This window comes from Diorhabda sublineata, chromosome X (genome assembly GCF_026230105.1).
Source record: "Diorhabda sublineata isolate icDioSubl1.1 chromosome X, icDioSubl1.1, whole genome shotgun sequence".
Classification (NCBI taxonomy): Eukaryota; Metazoa; Arthropoda; class Insecta; order Coleoptera; family Chrysomelidae; genus Diorhabda; species Diorhabda sublineata.
In genome coordinates, this window is record NC_079485.1 from 8,612,237 (window position 1) to 8,634,309 (window position 22,073).

Genomic DNA, 22,073 nt, shown 5'->3' on the forward strand with positions numbered 1-22,073 from the left:
TTTTTAGGTTAACGAGAGCAAGTTTATGAATAGGGTATTGATTTTGCTAAGAACGTTGACGGAAAACGGCAACGGCAACGGCAAACTAGTTGGATCGGTCTTAAAGCTTCTGGAATTTTGTGCTTCCTAAACAACTGATGAAAATAAATCAGTTTTTTTATGGACACAAATGAGAGCTTGTTCAAATCATAAGTAGGCCGAAGTAGCAGCAGTTAAATGAATTTCAAGCAATTATTCTTAGCAATAAATAATATTTCCAAATCTATCTTCATAAACTATTGTCATTCATGATTTGCATTCCCAAGTATGTGACAATGATTGGATTTGAATAAAGTCTCATTTTAAATTCAAGAAATGAATGGAATAGTTCTAATTTCAAGGGCCTACTTGAGCAAATGATACAAATAATTTAAATCTTTATTTATGTAAATAAGATCCAAGGTAAATGAAAAACATTATCAATCGATGTTTTCTCAGTTTTTAGTCGTATTTCGTATGGTCCCGGTACATTTAATTTCATTGTGATAAAAAGGTTTGAGCATTCAACAGTCGACTAATAAAATTTTATTAAACATATATGGAAATTTATCTCTATCGAACTCAAAATATTTCTTACGAAAAATCTAGGTGAAAAAAGGTAAGAACGTTTACACAATATACCAACGTAAATGCGAAATATTTTTATTACTCTTTATTAATTCAAACTAATTTGTTTTCACATATTTTATTTATCATCTGACAATTACCAATAAGTATAGTTGCTTCTATTACCAGGTTGCAAAGAAATATATGAAAAATAATTATTAATGCACTAGATTATATTATAATGAAACTGATATTGTATCAACTGCCATTTAGTCAAAACGCGTATATTTTTGGATACTTTAGTAGTTTGAAGAGAATATTAAAACATTTATTTTATGGGAAATCTTTTATTTTGACAACACGAAACACGATTTTACTTTCACGAGTAACGTTAATATCGGGTTAATGAGAATGAAACAGAGAGACAGATTTTCTAAAATACTTAGTACTCTACTTCGATAATTCAGAATTACATTTTCAAATGATATTGAATTATTTTAGAAATAGTTTCAAGTGAAAATTTATCAGGCAGTCACTGCATTTATTGTAGAGAAAATAAAGAAAAATGTGTAATTGATCGAATTTGAGAGACATTTGGAATGTTATATGATTAATCTACTCTAACCAATTTCAAGTCTTTTGAGTATGATGGCACTCACATCATTGATCTTTGATCTTTTGAAAACCATATCCGCTTTTCAACGAAATCCAAGCTTTGAGGCACAATTATGTAAAAATACCATCTTTAAATATGTGGGTGAATAGGAATGTAGTAAGATTAAGATGTTGCTTTTTCACCAAGAATCGCGAATAAGCAAAATATGTGAGCAAGTGCATTATGATGATGCAAAGCCGCAGCTTCAATCAAAATTCGTGTTAAAATTGCTACGACCTTGTTTTATGAAAGATATTTTAATGACAATGTACAATAAGAAAGTGATAATATTAATATTTTTAACAGTTCATTAAAACTTCAGCTAAATTCAAAACATGCACATGATTTATACAAAACGAAATATATCTCACCTCTAGTTGAAATGTTAAAACCACATCGAGTTTTGTTAACTGGGTGTCACTATCTGCGGAATCCCCCTCTAGCTTTGCTAAAGATCCTTGCGATCTAAAAGAAGTAACATAATTCATCAAAATGTGCTTCACATTATATGGATTATTATGGTTATGCAACCTGTGATTATAGCGTTTTAGTTTTTGTAAACCATATTTGGAATCCATCGATCCTTTTGATACTGGTAGTGACTCCAAATTCGCCATCAATAAGTTTATGGACGATTTCAACTCTTCTATATAAAGGGACTCCATTTCTTTCAACACAAACTTAGGCATTAACTTTCGATTCTATAAAAAAAGACAACTAAATAAATTCCCTACAAATCGATTAAAAGATAAATTGTTTAACATATAAAATAATAACATGGTATACAGATACCTCCATAAACACAAAAGGAATGGAAATAGTTGAACATGAGCCGAGAAAAGCAATCAACTAATAAATAATTAAGTACAAATTGATCATGGAATGTCCAAAAATACTAATTAAAATGGGATTAAACGATGTTCCCACTGGCAGAGGTATATACAGGAACGAAAAAGCAAAAACTCTGGCGAATAAAGGGACCCAGACTATTTTCACCAGACTAGAACCGTTCCGTTTTCTAGGAAGAAAACACTTAAAAATAGACCCAAAGAAAACTGTAAACTACAGCCGGACACTTGAATGAGATCCTATATCTAGTCTTGGACTTTTCCGCGGAACAATTACTATAAAAAATCGACCTAAGCAGGGATAACCTATGCATTCTCGTAAGGTTCCTGAAGGGATACTATCGCTTGAATTAACAGCGTGAGAGAATACAAATAAAACACCCTGCAACTGCACGTTTTGTGGATGCATGCGCCTATACAGCAAGCAGGTGTACGGTTATTCGGTTTGGGCAAGTGAGGAGCCAACCTCTCTGAACATCTGCAATAATAGCATTCATATCCATCCTAGCAATAGACTTTTCAGATCGCTGTGAACGTACAAACGAAAAGAGAAGAGAAAAGATATTCTCAGTTCTTTATTGAACGAAAAATCTTGCATATTATTGCAGCATAACGATGTATTATTTATGACGAACATTTTAATTAAGAGTTTCCTTTCGTTTTGCAAAAAGAATTTTTGTTGAATATACTTCGAGGTTTCATTTGAATGCAAAAACTTAATTACATTTAGTCTTTATTAAATTGAATGAACTCCAGTTTAATTTTATTTTACATTATATCAAAGTATAATTTAAAACAGAAACACCCACCCATAAACGTTTGTGTTCCTTTGGTGGTCGGACTTTACTTAAAAATTTCATAGTCCTAAATTAACAATATAATTTTAAACTTACGCTGTGAAAAGTATTAAAAAGTCCAATATGTTATTATCATAATGTAATGTTTTAATTGAATACATCTGATTCCTAAAATGTTGTTAGATTCTCTAATTAGTGAAGCAGAGAGACATTTTATTATTGACTATATAGGTAGTTTAAAAAAAAAACATTTTTGTCCAATTTAATTTACTGTTGATATAGCTCGTAGTTTAAAGTTAGCTTCGGTGATTATCATTAAAAGATATCTGAAAAACTAATTCCCGTGCATCGAACATTACGATTTGGTGTACATTCGGAAAATTCTTCACGTTTTTTTTTTTATTTAGTTTCGTGACACTCGGCCTATTTATTGAAAATAGACTGTAGATTACAGTTTACTACTTTTCTCTTTGTAAGTTCACCTCGATTACAAAATCATATAGCCATTTGTATCAAGAATAACGTACGGATTTCAATACATTTCTTTTGCATAACTATTTTAGTCAGCATGCCAAACTAATATTGTACATGATCGAAATTTTCTCAATAACTCTCAACAAAATACGAAAAATAAAGTGTCTCGACGTTTATCTCTTACAATATTAATTTGGCTATGTGCCAAAGTATTCGACCTTGATATTGAAACGTCTTAAAAGAAAAATCGATATGTATGAATGTTTGAGATCTTTGAAAACTCTAATAGTAATAACATAAACTTCAAGCAAGCTTACCCATTCTATACATGTTATTAGTTGAATGTGAAAGCTACTGCTTATCACAATACTTTTATCTAACTTAGCTTATTTTGTATCAATAATTTACCTATGAATAATGAGACGTAGAGTAGTATTTAACTGATTGTACGTAGAAACTTGAATTTCCCACATATTCACTCGAAAACGTAATTTTCTCTACAACCAAATTTTCGAAAAAAAAATATTTTGATTCCCTTGGAACCCTATAACTTAAGAATACCAAATTTGGTACACTGGTTAGTAGAAGGCGATCGAACCATTCTGGGGGATTACTTATGGGTGGAGCTAATCTTAAAATTTCACAGTTTTTTATCTGTTAGTTGTTTTGAAAATTTTTTTCATAACATGAATAATTTGATTCTAAATTTTCTAAAAAGAAAATTCGAATAACCATAGACATATTTTCAACAACGTTATTTCAAAAGTTTCAAAGAAGTTGGGCATGAATTGGTACATGAAACTTGACAATTGACAGTTCACTTTTTCAAGTGGATACTTTATTTGTTTTAGGTTTTTGTAAAGGAAAGCGTCGATGTATATCGGAGGTTTCCTAATTGCTTGGTTCCTCATAGAAAAACATTTTCTAATGTTAAAAGACCGGCTCAAGAAACAAGAAATTATTCTGGATACCATTGATGATCAACTGCGTATTAGCACTAGAATAATATCTAAACAGAGTGGCAAATCATTTGTACACCGACCTATTATACGCAATTAACTTCATCCATATCATGCCCACAAAAATTCAATTACATAAAGATATCCATTTTTTCTGACAGGATTTGAGTAAGAATAGAAAAGTATTGTGCAAGAGATGACAAACCAATTTTTACTTGTTTTAAAACAGACTACTAAATATATTTTTACTAATTGCAAAAACTGAATAATGAACGAACCAGAACAAATAATGTTCCTTTGTTTGTTTCAATTTTTCGTATGCTCGAGTATAACCTAACTTAATTTGAAGGTAGCTAATTTTTGAACCAATGACATCAATCTCGTGAAACGCTAATTTATAATTGAGAAATCACGACGTTTTTCGTAAAAAAAATACGACTTTTCTATCAATCAGAAGTGAAATTGTAAAGTCTTTTGAGAGACTCACATTTATTATTCACAGCTTTTTCTCTGACAGTTTAATCTCCATAAATCTACTACCCTTTTTTTAAGAAAATGTGAGTTCCGATGTAATTTATATCTGGTATATAGTATAGTATAGTCAGAAAAGTTTGAGAAGTACTGTATAAATTTGTTTTCTTTCAATTTCTTGGATGTACCGATGTGCATTCATATTACCCATAATTAAGTTGAAAGAAGACAGACCTTGAGCCATAATCAATGGTACCCCGTATCACAAATGTATTAGTGCGATATACATGTGAGTCCAGAAATTATTAAAAGTTGATAAGATCGCCTCGTCTCTTTCTTACCATTGTTCCTATAAGCTGAACTGGAATGCATCAATGAAGTGAATAGTGTTTCATTCCTTATTTTACACAGTTCATAGTAAAACAGTCCAAACCTTTATTTGTCCATAAGCACTTAGTATTCGAAGGACCATTGTGTATTTTCCAAACTCCCGCGTATAGCTATTGCGTTTATCTATGAGAAATCATCTAATAACAGATAATTTAAGCACGATCTCATCTAGCTCTTGTCATGCTTTCCATGTTCGGCCTTCTTGGTGTGCCATTTGAGAGTATCCCAGTTATATTTATTATACCAGCAATTTTTCGGAACCACAGTCCAGCTTCCGCTCACCAGAGGTTAACAATTCGCAATCTGATCATAATAAATTCTATATTCTGAAATCAAAATCCATAAAAATAATGTAACGGAAATACTTTCGAAATTTTTCCACAGGGTTTCTTTGTCACTGATTATAGTAGTACGTACATGAACAACGTTAATAAAAGCCCACTTAATACTAAAAGTATATTTGAAGTTCACTTTATTTTTGACTTGCTTTTTTTCTCGTGATTAAACAATTTTTTTTCGATGACGACAACATTAATATGCCGATCGGTCGAAAGAAATAGATTTGTGATGATTTGTCATCCGCTTCATGCTCGATAGCAGCTTACATAACATTTTAACATTACGAATAATTCAGACTGTTCTATTACCATTGATGTAAAGAAAAGAAATAAGATTTGCATGCCGATTTTGAAAAAAATATATATATTATTCAGTTGTGTAACTAAACGCGGCACTCATAACCTATTCTACTCGCCTCAATTCCAAATATTATCGTAAGTATTTGTGGATCTGGGCGATTTCGAAAAAAATATAATATATAACGCGGCATTAAAGTTTTTTTTGTCATTCGTCTGTTAGCTGCCCCGACAACTAATCTCTAGCCTCGTGACAAAATGTATGACTTAGTTTTGGATTTGAGTATAAAGAAGTAAAACTCTATATCTCCAATAGTAGCTCAATCTAAATACGAAATAAGATATAATAAATGGATAAATAGAAATCTAAATAATTTAGATGAATAAGGCATATTTGCCTAACCTAACCAAATATTAAGTAATGAAAACTTACCTTTTCCATTTCTGCTACTTTTTGCATTCTGCCATCTAACTCCCTTCTGATTGCTGCTGCTTGTTCATCAGCTGAATCAAGCTGCAAATAATTTTCATATCTCATACAAAATACAGCGCGTTAATAAATATATTTGACCTTATTATAAACATTCACAATAAATATTCTATGATGAGGTATAATTACGTAATAGGGCATAGGTATTTATATTATAGTTGTATAAAAAATATTTCAGACAGGTTTTAAATTTTGGTTAGGTTCGGATGTTCGGACTAAATGATATCAAATTAAACAAGTGACAAAAAACTTACCAATAGGGCGTTAAAGAGCAGCTGATGTTCAAATTTTTTGACCCCAAGAATTTGTTGAAACATGTCGTATAACTGTTCTTTAGATAAAATAAGTTCTGAATTTAAATTTTGCTGCATTCTGGATGGTCTTTTCGAGTCTTCGTCTGTAACTGAAACATATTGGAGAATATATTCAATTCTATTTATTAACAATTTTGCGGTTATATAATTTCTAATTCTTTCACAAATTTGAAAATGAAGTTGAAGTTCCATTTCATAATTCTAAGACCTTTTCATTGTTTTTGCTATCTTGATATTCAACCTTACCAAGTACTTCCTCAACAAATTTCAAATTATCTCAATAACTAAATATGACATTCGAATAAGTCATAAAGAATATAATACACTATTAAAATATTTCACTAAGCTAAAATCTAAAACATGAAAAAATTAATCATGAAGCTCCTTGTTGTGATCCTGTTTACATACATCTCGATATGTAGAAAATAGATTAAAAAGTCATCAATACGAAAAAAAAATCCACGAAATATTAAACAAAACATACATGTAATTATAAAAAATTTTAAATTCCGTGAAACAGAGTCGAATACAGAAAAAAATTTAGAAATGGTTCAGATTTTACTTTAATACCAATGTGGTGGGTGACTTATCGATTGATATAATTATACAAATTTATTATATCACATTTTATATTTTAATTTTCTTTCTTATTTACATTTGCAGCAGTTTATACTATTGTTGACTACTGAATTTTCGTTTCGGTTTTTATAATATAATAAGTTAAATTGAATATTTTTCCAGTGTATATGTGAAGATCTAGTTATTATAAATTCGTAGTGTAGTCACACAATCCTTGTGTCTGATGTTTTTTCTGAAGGATCCTTTCATTCTCTCGTGCAAAAAATAAAAGTTATTTTTTTCAATGATTTCGTTCGTCCTTCCTCAAGGTTGTCTTTTGTTAATTTTCTACTCAAGTTTGAATTTCTACCCGTTGTTTTCTTTGTGAAAGTATATATAAGATTTCATCTGAGAATTTCTGATATCCAATAAAAAAATCCACATTTTTGATAAAAATGTCGCGAATGGATCATTTTTAAATGTACAAATTATATCAGTGTCTACCATGAAATTTAAAACAAACATTGGACGTACTCAATCAATTTATTCAAGTACTCAGGTCGTCTCTATGAACAGTAGATGTTCCATTGAGGTTATAACGTACATCAAATTGATCAAGTTGATTTTTATATAGAAAAAATTGTTGATATATACCAATATGGAGATTTTTGGAGTAACCAACTTTCATTTTTGATTTTATTATAAAGTTTGATTTGCTGAAAAAATTTATCCAAGTGATTTCTGACTCCTTCAATGACTTTTCACACTATTAAATAAATTTTAGTGAATAGAATAAATAGAAAGTGTCAGATCTGTAGAATATAGATAAGTGTGGTGATGACTGAAAATGCTATTGCAGAATCAAACTTTCAATAGTAATTTTCAGTAGGTATCCTTTGCAACTTTTCTCTTAATTAATTGGGAATGAAAATTGCTTAATAGTTACAGAAAATAAATCCATTTGAAAATAGCAATTTTATAGCGAGTTTTCTAAAGCTATAATCATCATTGCTTAATCACCAGCCACCCTAACATCCCTACCCTGGAATTTTACTGACACTTTGAAGTAACTATAGTATTGAAAATTTAGGAACTCAATCCGAAATCGGATTTGAGGACCTATTTTCTTGGACTAATAAGATTTCCATCCAGATGAAAAGTATTTGACTAGATGAAATTGAGGGAAAGAATTTAACAAAATACTTAATGCTAGATCTAATAAAATATATCCAAGAACAGAAACGGTTTGATTACAAACTCCATCAAAACAAGTCATATCACAACGTGAACACCCTAGGTATCACAGTTTGACTCGAACATGCGATAAATACATACAAAACAAGTAGAAAGTGACTAGGGGGTAAATATTTTACCACATAAAATATGAGCAATACGGAGTTTTTGTGGAGGACATCATCCTCTAAATCATTGTTTATTGATAATTTGCATTTAAACAATCCGTAACATTTCAAAAATTAATTGGACATAACGCTTGTTCTGAATTTATGACCAAAGATGACCACCGTACCAGTGATATGGTCTACTATCTCAAATTAATATTTCGATTTTTTGTTTCCAAATAATAGATAATATCATTATTAAGACTGGTTCAACCCTAATGTACGATTTTGATTGCAAGTTTCAATTCCACCATGCAGAGGGACTCGCTTACAAGGTTCAATTTAAAACTACAAGTTGACCGATCATTTCACGCCCAATGGTTGGTTGAACAGACAAAATTGAATGGTGACTTTACGGAGAAAACTATCTTTAGTGATAATGCATACCTTCACGTCAATGGACTCGTTAATAAATAGAATCGCCGCATTTGAGAAATGAGAATTCAAGTAATTTTTGAAAAACCGATGTATACACAAAGAGTGGCTTTTTGATGGGGTTTATGGGCTCGCGGCATAATCGTCCGTACTTCTTCAAAAATAAGGTTAGCTAATTATTTGTCACAAAGCCAATGAAACTCTTTTATCGAGATTCGATGACCGTATTATCTCACATCGTTGTGATGTCAACTGGCCGCTACGGATCATGCGATATTAGGGTTGGATATCTTTTTGTAGAAAAAGAAAAATGTTACGTAAATGAGCCAAGAATAATAAACAAATTAAGGAGAAGATAAACGAAGAGGTAGCCAATAGGGTAACGAATCATTACTACTACCAATGCTTACCCATGGTTGTGAATCCTGGGTGGCAACCAATAAATTTGAAGTAAAAAATTACAACAGGTGAAATGAAGATACTGAGAAAATAACGGGGTGAAGAGACTCGATAATGTAAGGAACATCATAATTAGACGCGAACTAAACGTAATGAGTGCAGTGCAAAAAATCGAACAACAACAACTAAGATGGTTTGGACACCTAGTTAGAATGAAGGAGGATAAAATAGTTGAAGTGATATGGAAAACCTAAATAAACAAAAAGAAGAAAAGAGGCAGGCCCAGAAGGAAATAGAATTGAGAGCAAAATACTGGAAAAAAGAGGACTGAAGTGGAGTCGAGCTAAACGGGAAGCAAAATATAGAATTAAATGGAGAAAATATATCACTTCTATGCCTTTGGTAGAAAATATTACGGATAGTAAATGAGTAACTAAGGAGGAGATAATTCGTCTCATTAGCGATACTGAATATTATCATACCTCAGCGCGATTAAAAATGTGGACTCTCGAAAAAAGGTTCCCAAAGCCATGGGGAGCATTGGACCGATTTATTTTGTCACGTATCATTATCATGGATCTTTCCATTGTAATAAAAAAATTAAAATAATTATCTGAAAAATTGGTGTTTGACTTACAATCACCATCGCACATTAGTTGTAGTTGGACTACCTTTTATTTTTTAATCGATGATGAATGAAGACGATAAATTTTTTGATGAAATCTTTCATATTCAAATTCTCCTCTTCCAGGAACACAGGAATATTTTTCATTTAAAAAGGGCCTAAACCACAAGTTGATTGCATAATTAACCAGGCTGTATCAATTTGCATATATACAACAAAATTTACAAAGTTAAATTTGATTTTAATGTGAAGTTAATTTTAGAACGTCTATTGTTCGTAACTGCAGTTAAAATTTCTTGTAATGAGTTCTTTTTTGATTCATTTTTGACCGGAGTGGAATATATTCATTATACATATACCACGACAAAAGTCTTTATACATAATTTTATGAACAAATTCTGTGAGAACTTGCAACATGTTGTGGATGTTTGAAATCCATTTCTATGATGGTTAATAATATGTTGCTTTGTCATATATTGATTGCCTCTTTACAGAAGCCACTTATTATCATTGAGTTGGTTTAATTGCCAATTTACTACTACAAAACCATTGCTATCAAAAGTTATAGGCATTGTATAAAAATATCGATTTACTGTATATAATATATTGTCCTAATTATAAAAATGAATATTTTGTGCTTTATTTATTACTTGTTGGTTAAACATAGTACACAGGGAAATCTTTGAAATGATAAAATATTGTAGCATCTTCAAAGAAAGATAATAAATAGGAAAATTATCGCCGGGACACAGTTATGAATGTCTCCAGAAATAGAAACGAGTTGGTATATTCAGCACGCTACATATAAACAAAAAAATTTCATAAAAATTGCGAAAATTCAAGCCCCCATAACATATATTCCTCCAATAATAATTGTGCCATTTTTTACTTTTTAATATTTGTCCAACCAAATTACTCGTCTCCGAGATTCAGACCTTCCAAAAAATCATAAAAGCGATGCCCGTCTGTCCGTTGAAAATCATAATCATCTTTGTTTTTAAATAAGCAGAGAACTCGTAAATCTCAAAAAATCGCATAGGAATTGTTTGAAAGACAGAAGTTATACACTTGCTGATGGAAAATAACATTTATGAAAGATTCCCCTTAATTCACTTGGCAATCAAAGATCAATATATTGGTCACACTAGCCACGTCACAATGACCATTAATACTGCCCACACAAGTGTATATTATATTCGTTGACAAGTTATTGACATTTTACGTTCTTAATTTCACACTGTTGGAAATATTTTTTGTTAAATGTTCATTGTCGTAAAGTAAAATGAAAAGCTCGTTATTTCGATGTCGATGGACACATGGATATTTCTTCTCGGTTCTAGTTACCTGGACCTCCTTGGTCATCTTTCAGAATAGAAGAATCCTCTGAGGGTCGCTGACTTGAAGTCAAGCTCAAAGTCAAATCCCAGGATTTACTTCTGTATTCATACGTGTTTGATATTTGAAGAATATGTATATCGTAGGTTACTCCTTTATTCCACCGTACGTAACAGCGACTGTCTTTATTGCATCTGTGATAACCGTCTTTGGTTCCCTTCTACTTAGCTGAAGTATCTCCGCCCCCAAGTTTGATAGCTTATGATAATATGACCTAATTTATATCTTTTGTTTTTTCCCTTTCCCACAGCGTCAGCTTTTGAGTGCGCAATATCGGAGACACTCAAACATTGACTGGAAATACTTACTTTGAGCTGAAATAAACACTTTGTAGTTTCAGCATATAACCTCTTTGCGTATGGCTTATATACGAGGATATATTGAAAAATTCTTAGCCTACTATAGAACCAAAGAAAATTTCAATGTCAAAATATTTTATTACTCAACATATTCTCCTCTTAATTGGATACATTTATTACAGCGAACCTGCAACGTCTTTAGACCTTTCAAAAAAAATGTTTTTTCGTGCTCTGCAAACCAGACCTCCACAGCTTTTACTACTTCTTCGTTGGAAGAAAATTGACGACCTTTTAAACTTTTTTTCAGTTGGGGAAAGAGATGATAGTCGGACGGGGCCAAATCTGGTGAATAAGGGGGGTGTTCTAGAAATTCAAACCCTAAATCACGAATTTTTTGCATGGCAACATGAGATTTGAGTGCAAAGGCGTTGTTCTACAAAAACACTTTCTTTTTTCTTTAATTTTTTCCCGTAGAGTGGTCGGTAATGTCGAATAGTAATCTCCAGTCATTGTTCTACCCTTTTCCAAAAAATCAATCATGATTACTCCATGGCCATCCCAAAAAACTGAAGCAAGAACTTTTCCAGAAGATTTTTGGACACGAAACTTCTTAGATCTTGGAGAACCAGAGTGTCGCCATCCCATCGATTGTTGCTTTGTTTCAGGATCGTAGTCTCATCCATAGTAACAATGGATAAAAATTCAAATAAGTTAAAAATATAATATTTACCTTTTAGAATGCAGTCAAATTTAGCCATCCAGGATGTGAACACAGTCTCTTTACTTAATCCTTCCATTTCAGGTAAAGATCTGAAAAAAAATACTCGAAATGCTTGAACATTTTTTTAAAACAAATCTGAAATATACATCTTTTCATATCAAAATAAAAGTTTAACATACATTAATAACAGCAGGAACATAGTTCCTTCTAAAATCGTCTATATAAAAAAAGTGTAGATATAACTTTTGCACTCGAATTATGAAAGTTGTATCTCCCTTACTTAGTGAACTCTGAAACTTTATCGTAGGTTGACCGATATTTATCAGCTGACGAAGAAAAAACTTTTTAATTCATCTATAGGTATATTTAGCTTCATTTGTGTGATGATGAAAGCACTTGGTCATTGGCACTAACATAACATAACTTGATATTTTTTGGTAGAGATTCGTAGTATTGAGCTCCGAGATTTTGATTGATGAATTATTCTCTGTAAGGTAGTTGAGTGATTATTTGCTGTTAGGATTAAATTGCAATTGTCGCAGCTTCTCGCCTACTACTAGTATAGAGAGGTGAGAAGTATATTGATGGATGTTTGAATGTTGTTATACTATTGCTCCATAGATCACGCCAAGATTCTTGAATGAAGTTTTCAAGTTGAGCTTGGAAGCTGAATTCTAGTATGAGATGGAATTCAGATTAGAAATTCTAGTACGTCACGAGCATAGAGAGTTTGGTAGATGACATTTTTATTTTGGACTGTTGGGAGGTCGGTGAAAATTGTTTTAATTGACTGAATGGAGAGGAGAGAATCAATATATATGGCCATAAGTTCGTTGGGGTTGGGAGATATTTTTGAGAATCTGAAGAATGCTGTATAGTTCGCTAGTGTAAACAATACAAGATGTCCTATGAGATCATGACTACGCAATCGACACCGGAGTCGATTTTGGAGGCATCCGTATTAAGTCGAACTATTTTTTCTATAAGTTGTAGAAATACTGTCTTCACAGGTGCGCTAGAATATTCATGTTTATGATAAATAGTAAGTGAGGTATCAATTATAGAAATATTTTGGGTTCACATTGAAAAAACAGGTAGAGGACCCTGGGGTGACAGATAGAAATTAATATTTTGAAGGAATGACGTAAGCAATTGTCTGTGAGTTAGTAGGTAGAAAAGTGATAAGAGGTGATTGAACAGACATGTAGATGTTATTTTTATTAATTAATCTATTTCTAAACAATTATTTTCATTTAATTACAAAATAGTTATGACTGTAACTCATTCTGTAATCAGTTCTGATGTCCGAATTTCTTTTTTCAATGTATTCTTAATTCCCCTGATGCAAATGAATTAATTAAAACATATAGATTTTCGAGCAAAGTTATCAATGCATTTTCCTTGTTTTTATTGTATATAAAGAGCTAGTATGACTAGTTCCCTAGTCATTTAGACCGCATAACATTATCAAGACTTGACCATTTTTGACAATGACTTGTTGTAGAAATGCACTAATTTGAATATAAAATTATTAGTTGAATGAATATTTCACTACACTCTTGTATTATACTTATTGCATTTTACTCACCTGACTCGTTTTTCTATATTATTTCTAAAAACTTCTCTAAAATCATATTGCGAACAAGCACCAGATTGGACCATTTTGACGACCCTCTCAGATTTCAAAAAAACATCGTAATAATTCTGTACAGCGTTCTGAAAGGCTTCGTCGGCCATTATTTGCGTTTCCCCCTTTAAAAAACTCTGCAAAAAATTATTATTGAGAATATACATTCTTAATCATATTTTGTTTCTATTTAGAAGGAATTACTACGCAATGAGTTTTTCATTTGTTTGATTTTAGCGTTGTATAAATTACAAAAGCACCAGAGTATATGCATTACAGGGTTGTACCTAACTTTCCAAGTACAAAAAACTCTTCTGACTCGGAGGTCACTCCCTCTTTACAGAATGGTAAGAACAAATAGCCAATAGCCAACTAATGAAAAAGTGACGCTTGACTGCTAATGCTGTCAATTCGGCACATATCACGTTTATTAAGAAAAACCAAATTCTCATCTGTACTGATCAAGAAATGTAATCAGAAATATATATTTGAAAATATATATTTATATATATATATATATATATATATATATATATATATATATATATATATATATATATATATATATATATATAAGCAGTAAAATGGATAGAATAATAATTATTTGTATAGTTTCAGTTTTCTATATTTTCGAGAAAAAAACCTAAAAAACCTATTTATTGATGCCTTGAAGTGACTTTTTTCATGCTGAAAAGACGGAAAGCAAACACTAATTTACTTTTATTATAATGCCGTGAATATAGGGCACCAAGTATTACTTGTCGCTATAAGGTTAAATATTGGGAAAATCCAGAATAATACCGATAACATGTTTTTACAAACCAACGTCATGTAGTAAGTTGGCAATAAACTAAAAGCGATTAAGTTCAAGCTGGGTTGGTATACTTTGCGGCTAGAGCCGCTAGTAGTATAGGGATGATAATCTTTTGAATTAAAGACTGAGACAAAAAATCAAAAATTAATTTTGAAAAATTGAATGCTATCTATCATTCAATTTCGACTGTCTTCAGGAGATTACAAATTAGAAACAGGATGTCTGAGATTATTAGTTAACATTCTATTTTAACAAATAAGAGTATCTGAAATACGGAAAGTTAACGAATACCTAATGAATATTTGCTAACAATTGGAAATGATTGATATAAAAACTTTATCACGAGTCAAATTATATATCCAAGAATATAAGTGAATATTTAAATGCCAATCATAATAGTAGGTAATTAGCTGAATACCACACTGCACTATATTCGGCTTTTAAATACCCAATGTCTCTCCCATCTTTTACCATGTTTTTGAAAATTAATCACTTTATTACGAAATAAATGAAACAAACTTTACTATCAAAGCCACGCATTTCTTTTTATTTCTATCAACTTGGATAAATTTTATTAAATCGAAAAATTATACTAGATTTGGCAACATTTTCCAAACTACAATTGGTTTGATATCCGAATCCTCCAGTTCATGATATTATTTATTTTTTTTTCGAAATTGCAATAATAAACCACAGTATACTACTGTGATGATGCTAGATATTTTCAGACTTCTATGTTCAGAACATCTTTAATGTTTCATTCTGTACGCTACTTCTTAAAGAACGAATTGTTTCCTGCGTCTTTATTACCTAAATAAACGTGAAACAGTTAAACCATTTTTTCATTTATTGGTCTCCTATTGCCCTATCTAATGTTCAATTGAAATAGTAAAAGAATTTTTGATGATTTCAATTTAGCTCATTCTCTAGCCATCAGTCAAATAATCGTTTCGTAACAGTTTTAAAGAAGTTAGAAGTAAAGTTTCTTGAGGACTTGTGGTTAACTCCTCCGAAGAAGCGTATTAATTATACATGATCATACTATGCATAGTTAAACGTTTGACCCACGTCTAATTATGTTTCAATTTTGTTGACGGTATTACATGATGGCTCGTAAATACCTGTGTCGCCAATTTATGACGTCGTTTCACTTTTACGAGGACATTTGATATATTCACAACAATATCTTTTATCAATGTTCTTAGGAATATTAAACATAGAAACAAATTATTTTTTCATTACAAATACAGTGTCTAATTGAGTTACGTAAAGCAGTTTAAACATCAAGAGAAAAAGTATATTCTTATAGAAACCCTCATATTATCTATATTCGTAAATGAATATTTATACCTACAAATCTCAGAGATAACTCCAAGCATGGGTGTGAACTCTAAACGTTTTTTTAAACTTGAAAAAGGTATTTTATTCGTCATAGCTATTGAATCACGGCAGAATATTATGAAGAATTCAGATATTAAATATGTACTACTGGTAAGAGAAACTTGTCGATAACGTTAGTGTTACTAGTCGACAGTGAACAAAGAGGATCCTACCATCTATAAGAAACTTTATAGAAAAGGAGAATAACCAGTATTAACTAGTGTCATTATTCAAATGCAGTAGTGCAAGCTTACTAATATTGCCATGAAGATGTACTATTTAAATAAGTATTGTCGAAAATAGACGACTTTCACTCAGCTGCTATTGAGACATAATGCAAGGCAACGTGTAAAAAAGTTTATGCTATTTCTCATTAAAATATAAAACCAGCCGATTTCTCTTCTATGTGACTGGTAACGTTCCAAAATAAGAATTTTTAAATGCCAGAAACTGACTTGGATTTACGACAGAAAACGAAAAAGTAATCAGATTTTTTTCTAGAATAGCAATAGAAATGGCACCAAATTAATAAAGCTACATATACTAGATCTTAAATGAATGAATCAGCTGAGCTTCACCTGGGAATGCTAAGTCGGGTAGTTTATTGGGAAAAAGAAAATTCGTCGTCATGAGGGTCACGTTTAAAGCTACGCCCTAATCTGGATAGTTACCATTTGTAACTAGGTTTTGCATTATTTTTTTTGTTTTCTATTATTCTTCTTCGGCCAAAATATTCAAATTGCAGCTCCTATCAGATAATTGGTTTCCCAACGTTTTTTTCATTTCTATAATCAGATTAGGTTGGTGTTTCATAAGCAGTGTAATTTACAATCACTTACCCAAGTGATAACAGTTCACAATTAGGAATGTTAGTAACTTAGAAACAATATTGATAGTTATACACAGGCAAACATCATTGAACAATTTATCTCATATGATTAAAAATAGCGTTGGAATATATCTACTGAGTTATAATTTACATTATTTAATACTTACTTGAAACCTATTAACAATACTTTCTAACTGGTGTTTTGTTATTTTGGTTTGTCGTCTAGTCATGTCAGTAGGCTGTTTAGCGTTGAACGGATATGCTATACACCTCGATATAAAAACATAAAGTTGTATTCTTCTTTTCCGTTCTTCCTCTTCTCGTTCTTGCTTTTCCTGAAGATCTACCTCGGTTTTTTCTGAGGCAACTGAAGGCGACGGACTGGTAGGTCGGGGTAAGGAATTTGCTCTGGAAGACCCCAAACTGTGGCTGATTGTTTCAGCAGATACGGCACTGGATGGTGATAAAGAACGAGTGGCACTTGGAGCAGGTACTTCCAATGTGCCGCTTCCCAAATCTGAAGTATGCGTTTGATGATATGGTGAAGACTCGGTCTGAAGCAAAAATCATAATCACGTAAAATTTGGAACTGGAAATATAGAGATTTAAGTATTAAAATGTACTCATTAGTAACAAAATTCTAGGCACATACTAATAAAACGTTTATTGTCTATCAGCCAGCTCTCTTAAAGGAATATGATAACTAAGAATATAAGGAAATGATTATTAGGTACGATAATTATCATACAGGCATTCTATCTTATTCGCACTACGCCTGTTAAAAAGTGGATATTTGGAATATTTGTAGGAAAGCTAAACTAATTGCCAGGCCAACAAAACACTTTTGTTTGAAAACTTTTTTTATTTTTATAGCTGATCTTTATAGATTTTTATGAGTTAAATCCAAATCCGGCTTTAGTTTTTTTGTATCACCCATAGTTTTCAAGTAATATGTATTTTATTATAATCTAATACCCCTGTACGGTATATAGGGAAATCAATGAAACACTATGTTACATCATAAGTATAGTAATGTAGTGTGATAATACAGGGTTTACTTGTCAACTGGAATTTGTCTATATTTTCTTTCCCTTTTTGCTTTGAAACTTCTTGTGTAAATTTGTAACTGTGATCAACAGTAATCCCCCATCATGGAGGTGTTCCAGCGGCCCTGGTAACGTTTTTCCATTACTTTAACATCCTGGTGAAAACGCTCATCTTGCTCCTCATTAAGATTTCCTAAATTGGCAGGGAAGTAATCGAGGTGTTGTTCAAAAAGTGAACTTTCAGACTCATCAAATATCTTAACTATTCAAACTTTTTTAGAATGCTGGCAACAATAAACTTATATTCTGGGTATTCTTCATTTTTCAAGAACTTGGAGACAACTTGCTTAAAGGATACCCATACTTTTTTTTCATTTGAGGTCATTGTGGACTCGAAGTTAACGTCAAACATTTTTCTAATATCAAGCCCGGTAAAGACGCGTTCTTTCAATTTAGCTCCTGAAAGGTGTGGAAATTTCTGACAGAGATATTTGAAACAAGGCCCGTCTTTAGGCAAAGCCTTTACTATCTGTTTCATGAGGCCACTTAATATGTAGTGGTGGTAGGAGCACGTTTTTTGGGTCTACTAGGTTTTTGCGTAGAATATTCTTTTCGCTAGGCTTGATTTCATAAATGTAACTGTAAAATGTGAATAAATGGTGGGTGATACAGCTTTTTAAGCATCATATTTGGATTCAACAGCCTAAAAAACATAAGAATAAGATATTTTCAGTAAAAGAGTTTTTTCATCGTTGGCCTGTGTTATTAAAATATACTCTATGAAGTAAATCGGTTAAAATTATTAGGTATTAAATAAAAATCTTTGGTACACAGATGAAATTGCTGTTATAATTCCATGTCTTTCTTTATATACACCAAAAGTCTTGCCACGCCTTCACACATCGATAACAGTGTGCATGTTTCAAATCAGCATTGCATGACTGAGTAGTCTAACTTTCATTGTATAAATGAATAATTTATTTTATTGTTTTGTTCTTTAAAATATCAGAATTTTGCTCTTTATTTCTATGTATATATAGGGTTTGTCACTTTGTTCTAAATTTCGACATAAAATTAACATTAACAAGTGAACGTTGAACTAATTGAGTTGTGTATAAATGCATGAATTTAATCTAATTGCAATATGCGGGATGCCCTAGAACGATGTTCATTTATTTCCAAAACCGATGATAGTAATCTGAGGAAAAAAATAAGCAAATTCAATACATCTATGAAAAATAGAAGTAGGTAAAATTAATCTTTTGATTTACATTCAAACTTGAAATCAAAAATTGGAAATTGGGAGTTATTCATCAATATTTTTAATGATACAAAATAGATGTACGAGTGCAAGTACAGCATTTCATTTAATTCGATATCTTCTTGGGCTGTAAAAATTTCTGGAACGGTTGCCGATATTCACACCAATTGCAATCTTCAGAGAACGAAGGCGTGCATAACCTAGTGAACAAATGTTTGTCCCACATTTTCTTCCTTTGCCGCTTGTTGTCCCATGGAACAAAATACTAGAATCCAAGAAGGAATAAGTAAAATTAGATGGATTCAAGTAATTAAAAAATCATTATATATATAATAAGAATCAACTCAACATACATAATACCATACCATACATAATATAATCATCTCCATATTTGTCAGTGACGACTATTTTCACTGATTTGGGATATGGAACTTATCTCTGTCCAAGATAAAAAACTATTATTCTTCAAATCCTGCAATATTATTCAATTTAATATGAGATATAATTTCGAGCAAAAACGGCAGGGATTTCACAAATGATACCTATAACTAGAACAGCTACTTTAAGTTATTTTGTGTTCACGACTGTCCTATTACAATATATGATAATAATGATACATAATCTGTATAAAGGTACATCCTAATACTGCGGAAGTTTTCAAAAATTTAATTCCTCAGATCCTAGTCCTAATGAGTAGTCGTATATATCGACCCATATAATGTTTCACCGACGCCGTACTCTCTAATTAATCATATAAAATTCTACTAGTCTAGAAAATCGGATGCTTGTTAATATTAAGGTGCGTCTCCATTGAACAAACAATGGAGAAACAAGTTTGTCAAATACGTTGATTAAAGTACTGTGTTAACAAACATCTCTTATTTCCACAAACAATTGTTTGACAAACATTTTCACCAAACAATTGCAATTCGGCATGAAACATTAGTCAGTTAGGTTAGTCGAAGAATGGGTGATTTGAACCGCCGCCGTCGTCTGGCCTGCAATGTAGCTCGTTCTCGTCGATGGTGGCAGAGACAATTGTTTTTACGGAGTTATGAATATAGTGGTGATGATTTCCGAAATGATTTGACAGCCGGGTGTTTGCTTACAAATTTTACGAGAATGTTAAATGGGGATTTTGAATTGTTAATATCGATGATAGGACCATTGACAAATAAACAAAATATTAATTTTCACCAAGCAATCAGCGTTCAAGATCGTCTGTCTCTTTGGATTTTTTATTTTCCTTAATCTGATAGCTACGTTTTCGCCATAAACAGATTGTTCATCTCTTTGTTCATTCCTTCATAGCACTCTTTCATTATCATTTAAGCTTCTTCTGAAGTTTGCCTCTTGCTAGGCTTTTTATTAGTATTCGTCGACGGCATGCCACTCGTGGAGCTTTTTTCTGACGATCCCACACCGGTGTTAATGGATGGCGATTCCACTTGACTCGCTATTTTCCAATTGGACTGATACAACGCTAGAAAACGTTCCCTGGAGTGTTGATTTATAGTAGTAAATATGCCCCCAAATTATTGCGGAATGCGTGAAAAGATGATATCGATTTGATTTCAATTGATAAATGATTGTGCATTTTTTTGCATTGTAAAATATTGAGCTCTTAACTATTTCTGAACGTGGAGTAGGTAGGTGAAGGTCGAGCTCCGCGTTCCTAAGTGGATAGCCGTTCAACGGTCTTTCTGAAATTGGAGAAGCGTGCTTATGAATTAGGCAAACAAATTCAAAGGTGAATAAGGAAGGAAGAGTCAGAATTTTTAATCTTTTAAAGAAGTACCTGCAGTGAACCCTGCTGTTTAGTCCAAGTAAATATTTAACAGGTCTTTTTGTAGTTTCAAGATTCGTTCAAATTGAATCGCACCACATGTACCCCAGAAGGGAAGGGCATGTCCGAGATGCGACTCGATAAGGGCATAATAGACTGTTGAGGCGGTGGATAAGTTCAATTCTTTGGAAACTGATCTCAGCGCAAAACAGGAGAGGTTGTCACTCCATCTTTTCCTAGGTCTTCCAATGCTTCTTTGTCCTGCTGGTGATTTGTCCCTTGATATTTTCACAATTCGTTCTTCCGTCATGCGGTCAATGTGCTCATTCTATTTTATCTTTCTATCCAGTACCCAGTTGATATCATCTATCCCGCATGTTCGTCTTATGTTTTCACTCCTTTCTCTATCCAGTAGTGTTTTTCCCGCTATTCTTCGAACTATTTTCATTTCTGTAATCTCCAATATCCGTTTCGTTTTAGAGGTCTCAGGTCGGGTCTCTTGTGCATAGGATAATATAGGTCTGATTGCGGTCTTGTAAATGCGGGCTTTTGCTTCAGTTCGAATGTATTTATTTCGCCAGATTGTGTCATTTAGGTATGCTGCTGCTCTTGAGGCTCTTGTAGCTTGGTTTCTTACTTCCGTCTCCACGTCCCCGTGTCCAGATATTTCGATTCCCAGATATTTAAATTTCATTTTCTGGTGTATTATTTTGTTATCCACCACAAGCTTACATCAGCTAGAGTAGGCATTATTGTTTTCCGAAATTATAAATCGATGTAGCTTTTCAGACAATAAATTTGATTCAAACCTATGAACATTGTTGTTGGTGTGCGTAGATTTCTCTGTGTATCGATATTTTGTGTTAAAATATATTAAAAACCTAGTACCTACAAATGGGTATAGAAAATGAAAATTTCCAACGAAGATACTTAGTTGCTA

General features: G+C 32.0%; 1 protein-coding gene across 10 annotated transcripts in view; it reads right to left on the minus strand.

Annotated features, from left to right (window-relative positions):
- LOC130451713 (calcium-dependent secretion activator) overlaps positions 1 to 22,073 on the minus strand; it is an 82,971-nt gene that overhangs the window by 38,980 nt on the left and 21,918 nt on the right. For 5 of the 10 annotated variants that reach the window (XM_056790908.1, XM_056790915.1, XM_056790909.1 and 2 more), the window contains exons 3-9: positions 17,208 to 17,594; positions 13,979 to 14,154; positions 12,400 to 12,479; positions 6,559 to 6,707; positions 6,248 to 6,328; positions 1,772 to 1,941; positions 1,612 to 1,705 (exon numbers count right to left, since the gene is read on the minus strand). In XM_056790908.1, the coding sequence (XP_056646886.1) occupies positions 1,612 to 1,705; positions 1,772 to 1,941; positions 6,248 to 6,328; positions 6,559 to 6,707; positions 12,400 to 12,479; positions 13,979 to 14,154; positions 17,208 to 17,594 (1,137 nt within the window). Of the gene's footprint in view, positions 1 to 1,611; positions 1,942 to 6,247; positions 6,329 to 6,558; positions 6,708 to 12,399; positions 12,480 to 13,978; positions 14,155 to 17,207; positions 17,595 to 22,073 lie in introns of all 10 variants that reach the window. The other 5 variants (XM_056790912.1, XM_056790911.1, XM_056790906.1 and 2 more) reach the window with 1 other exon arrangement.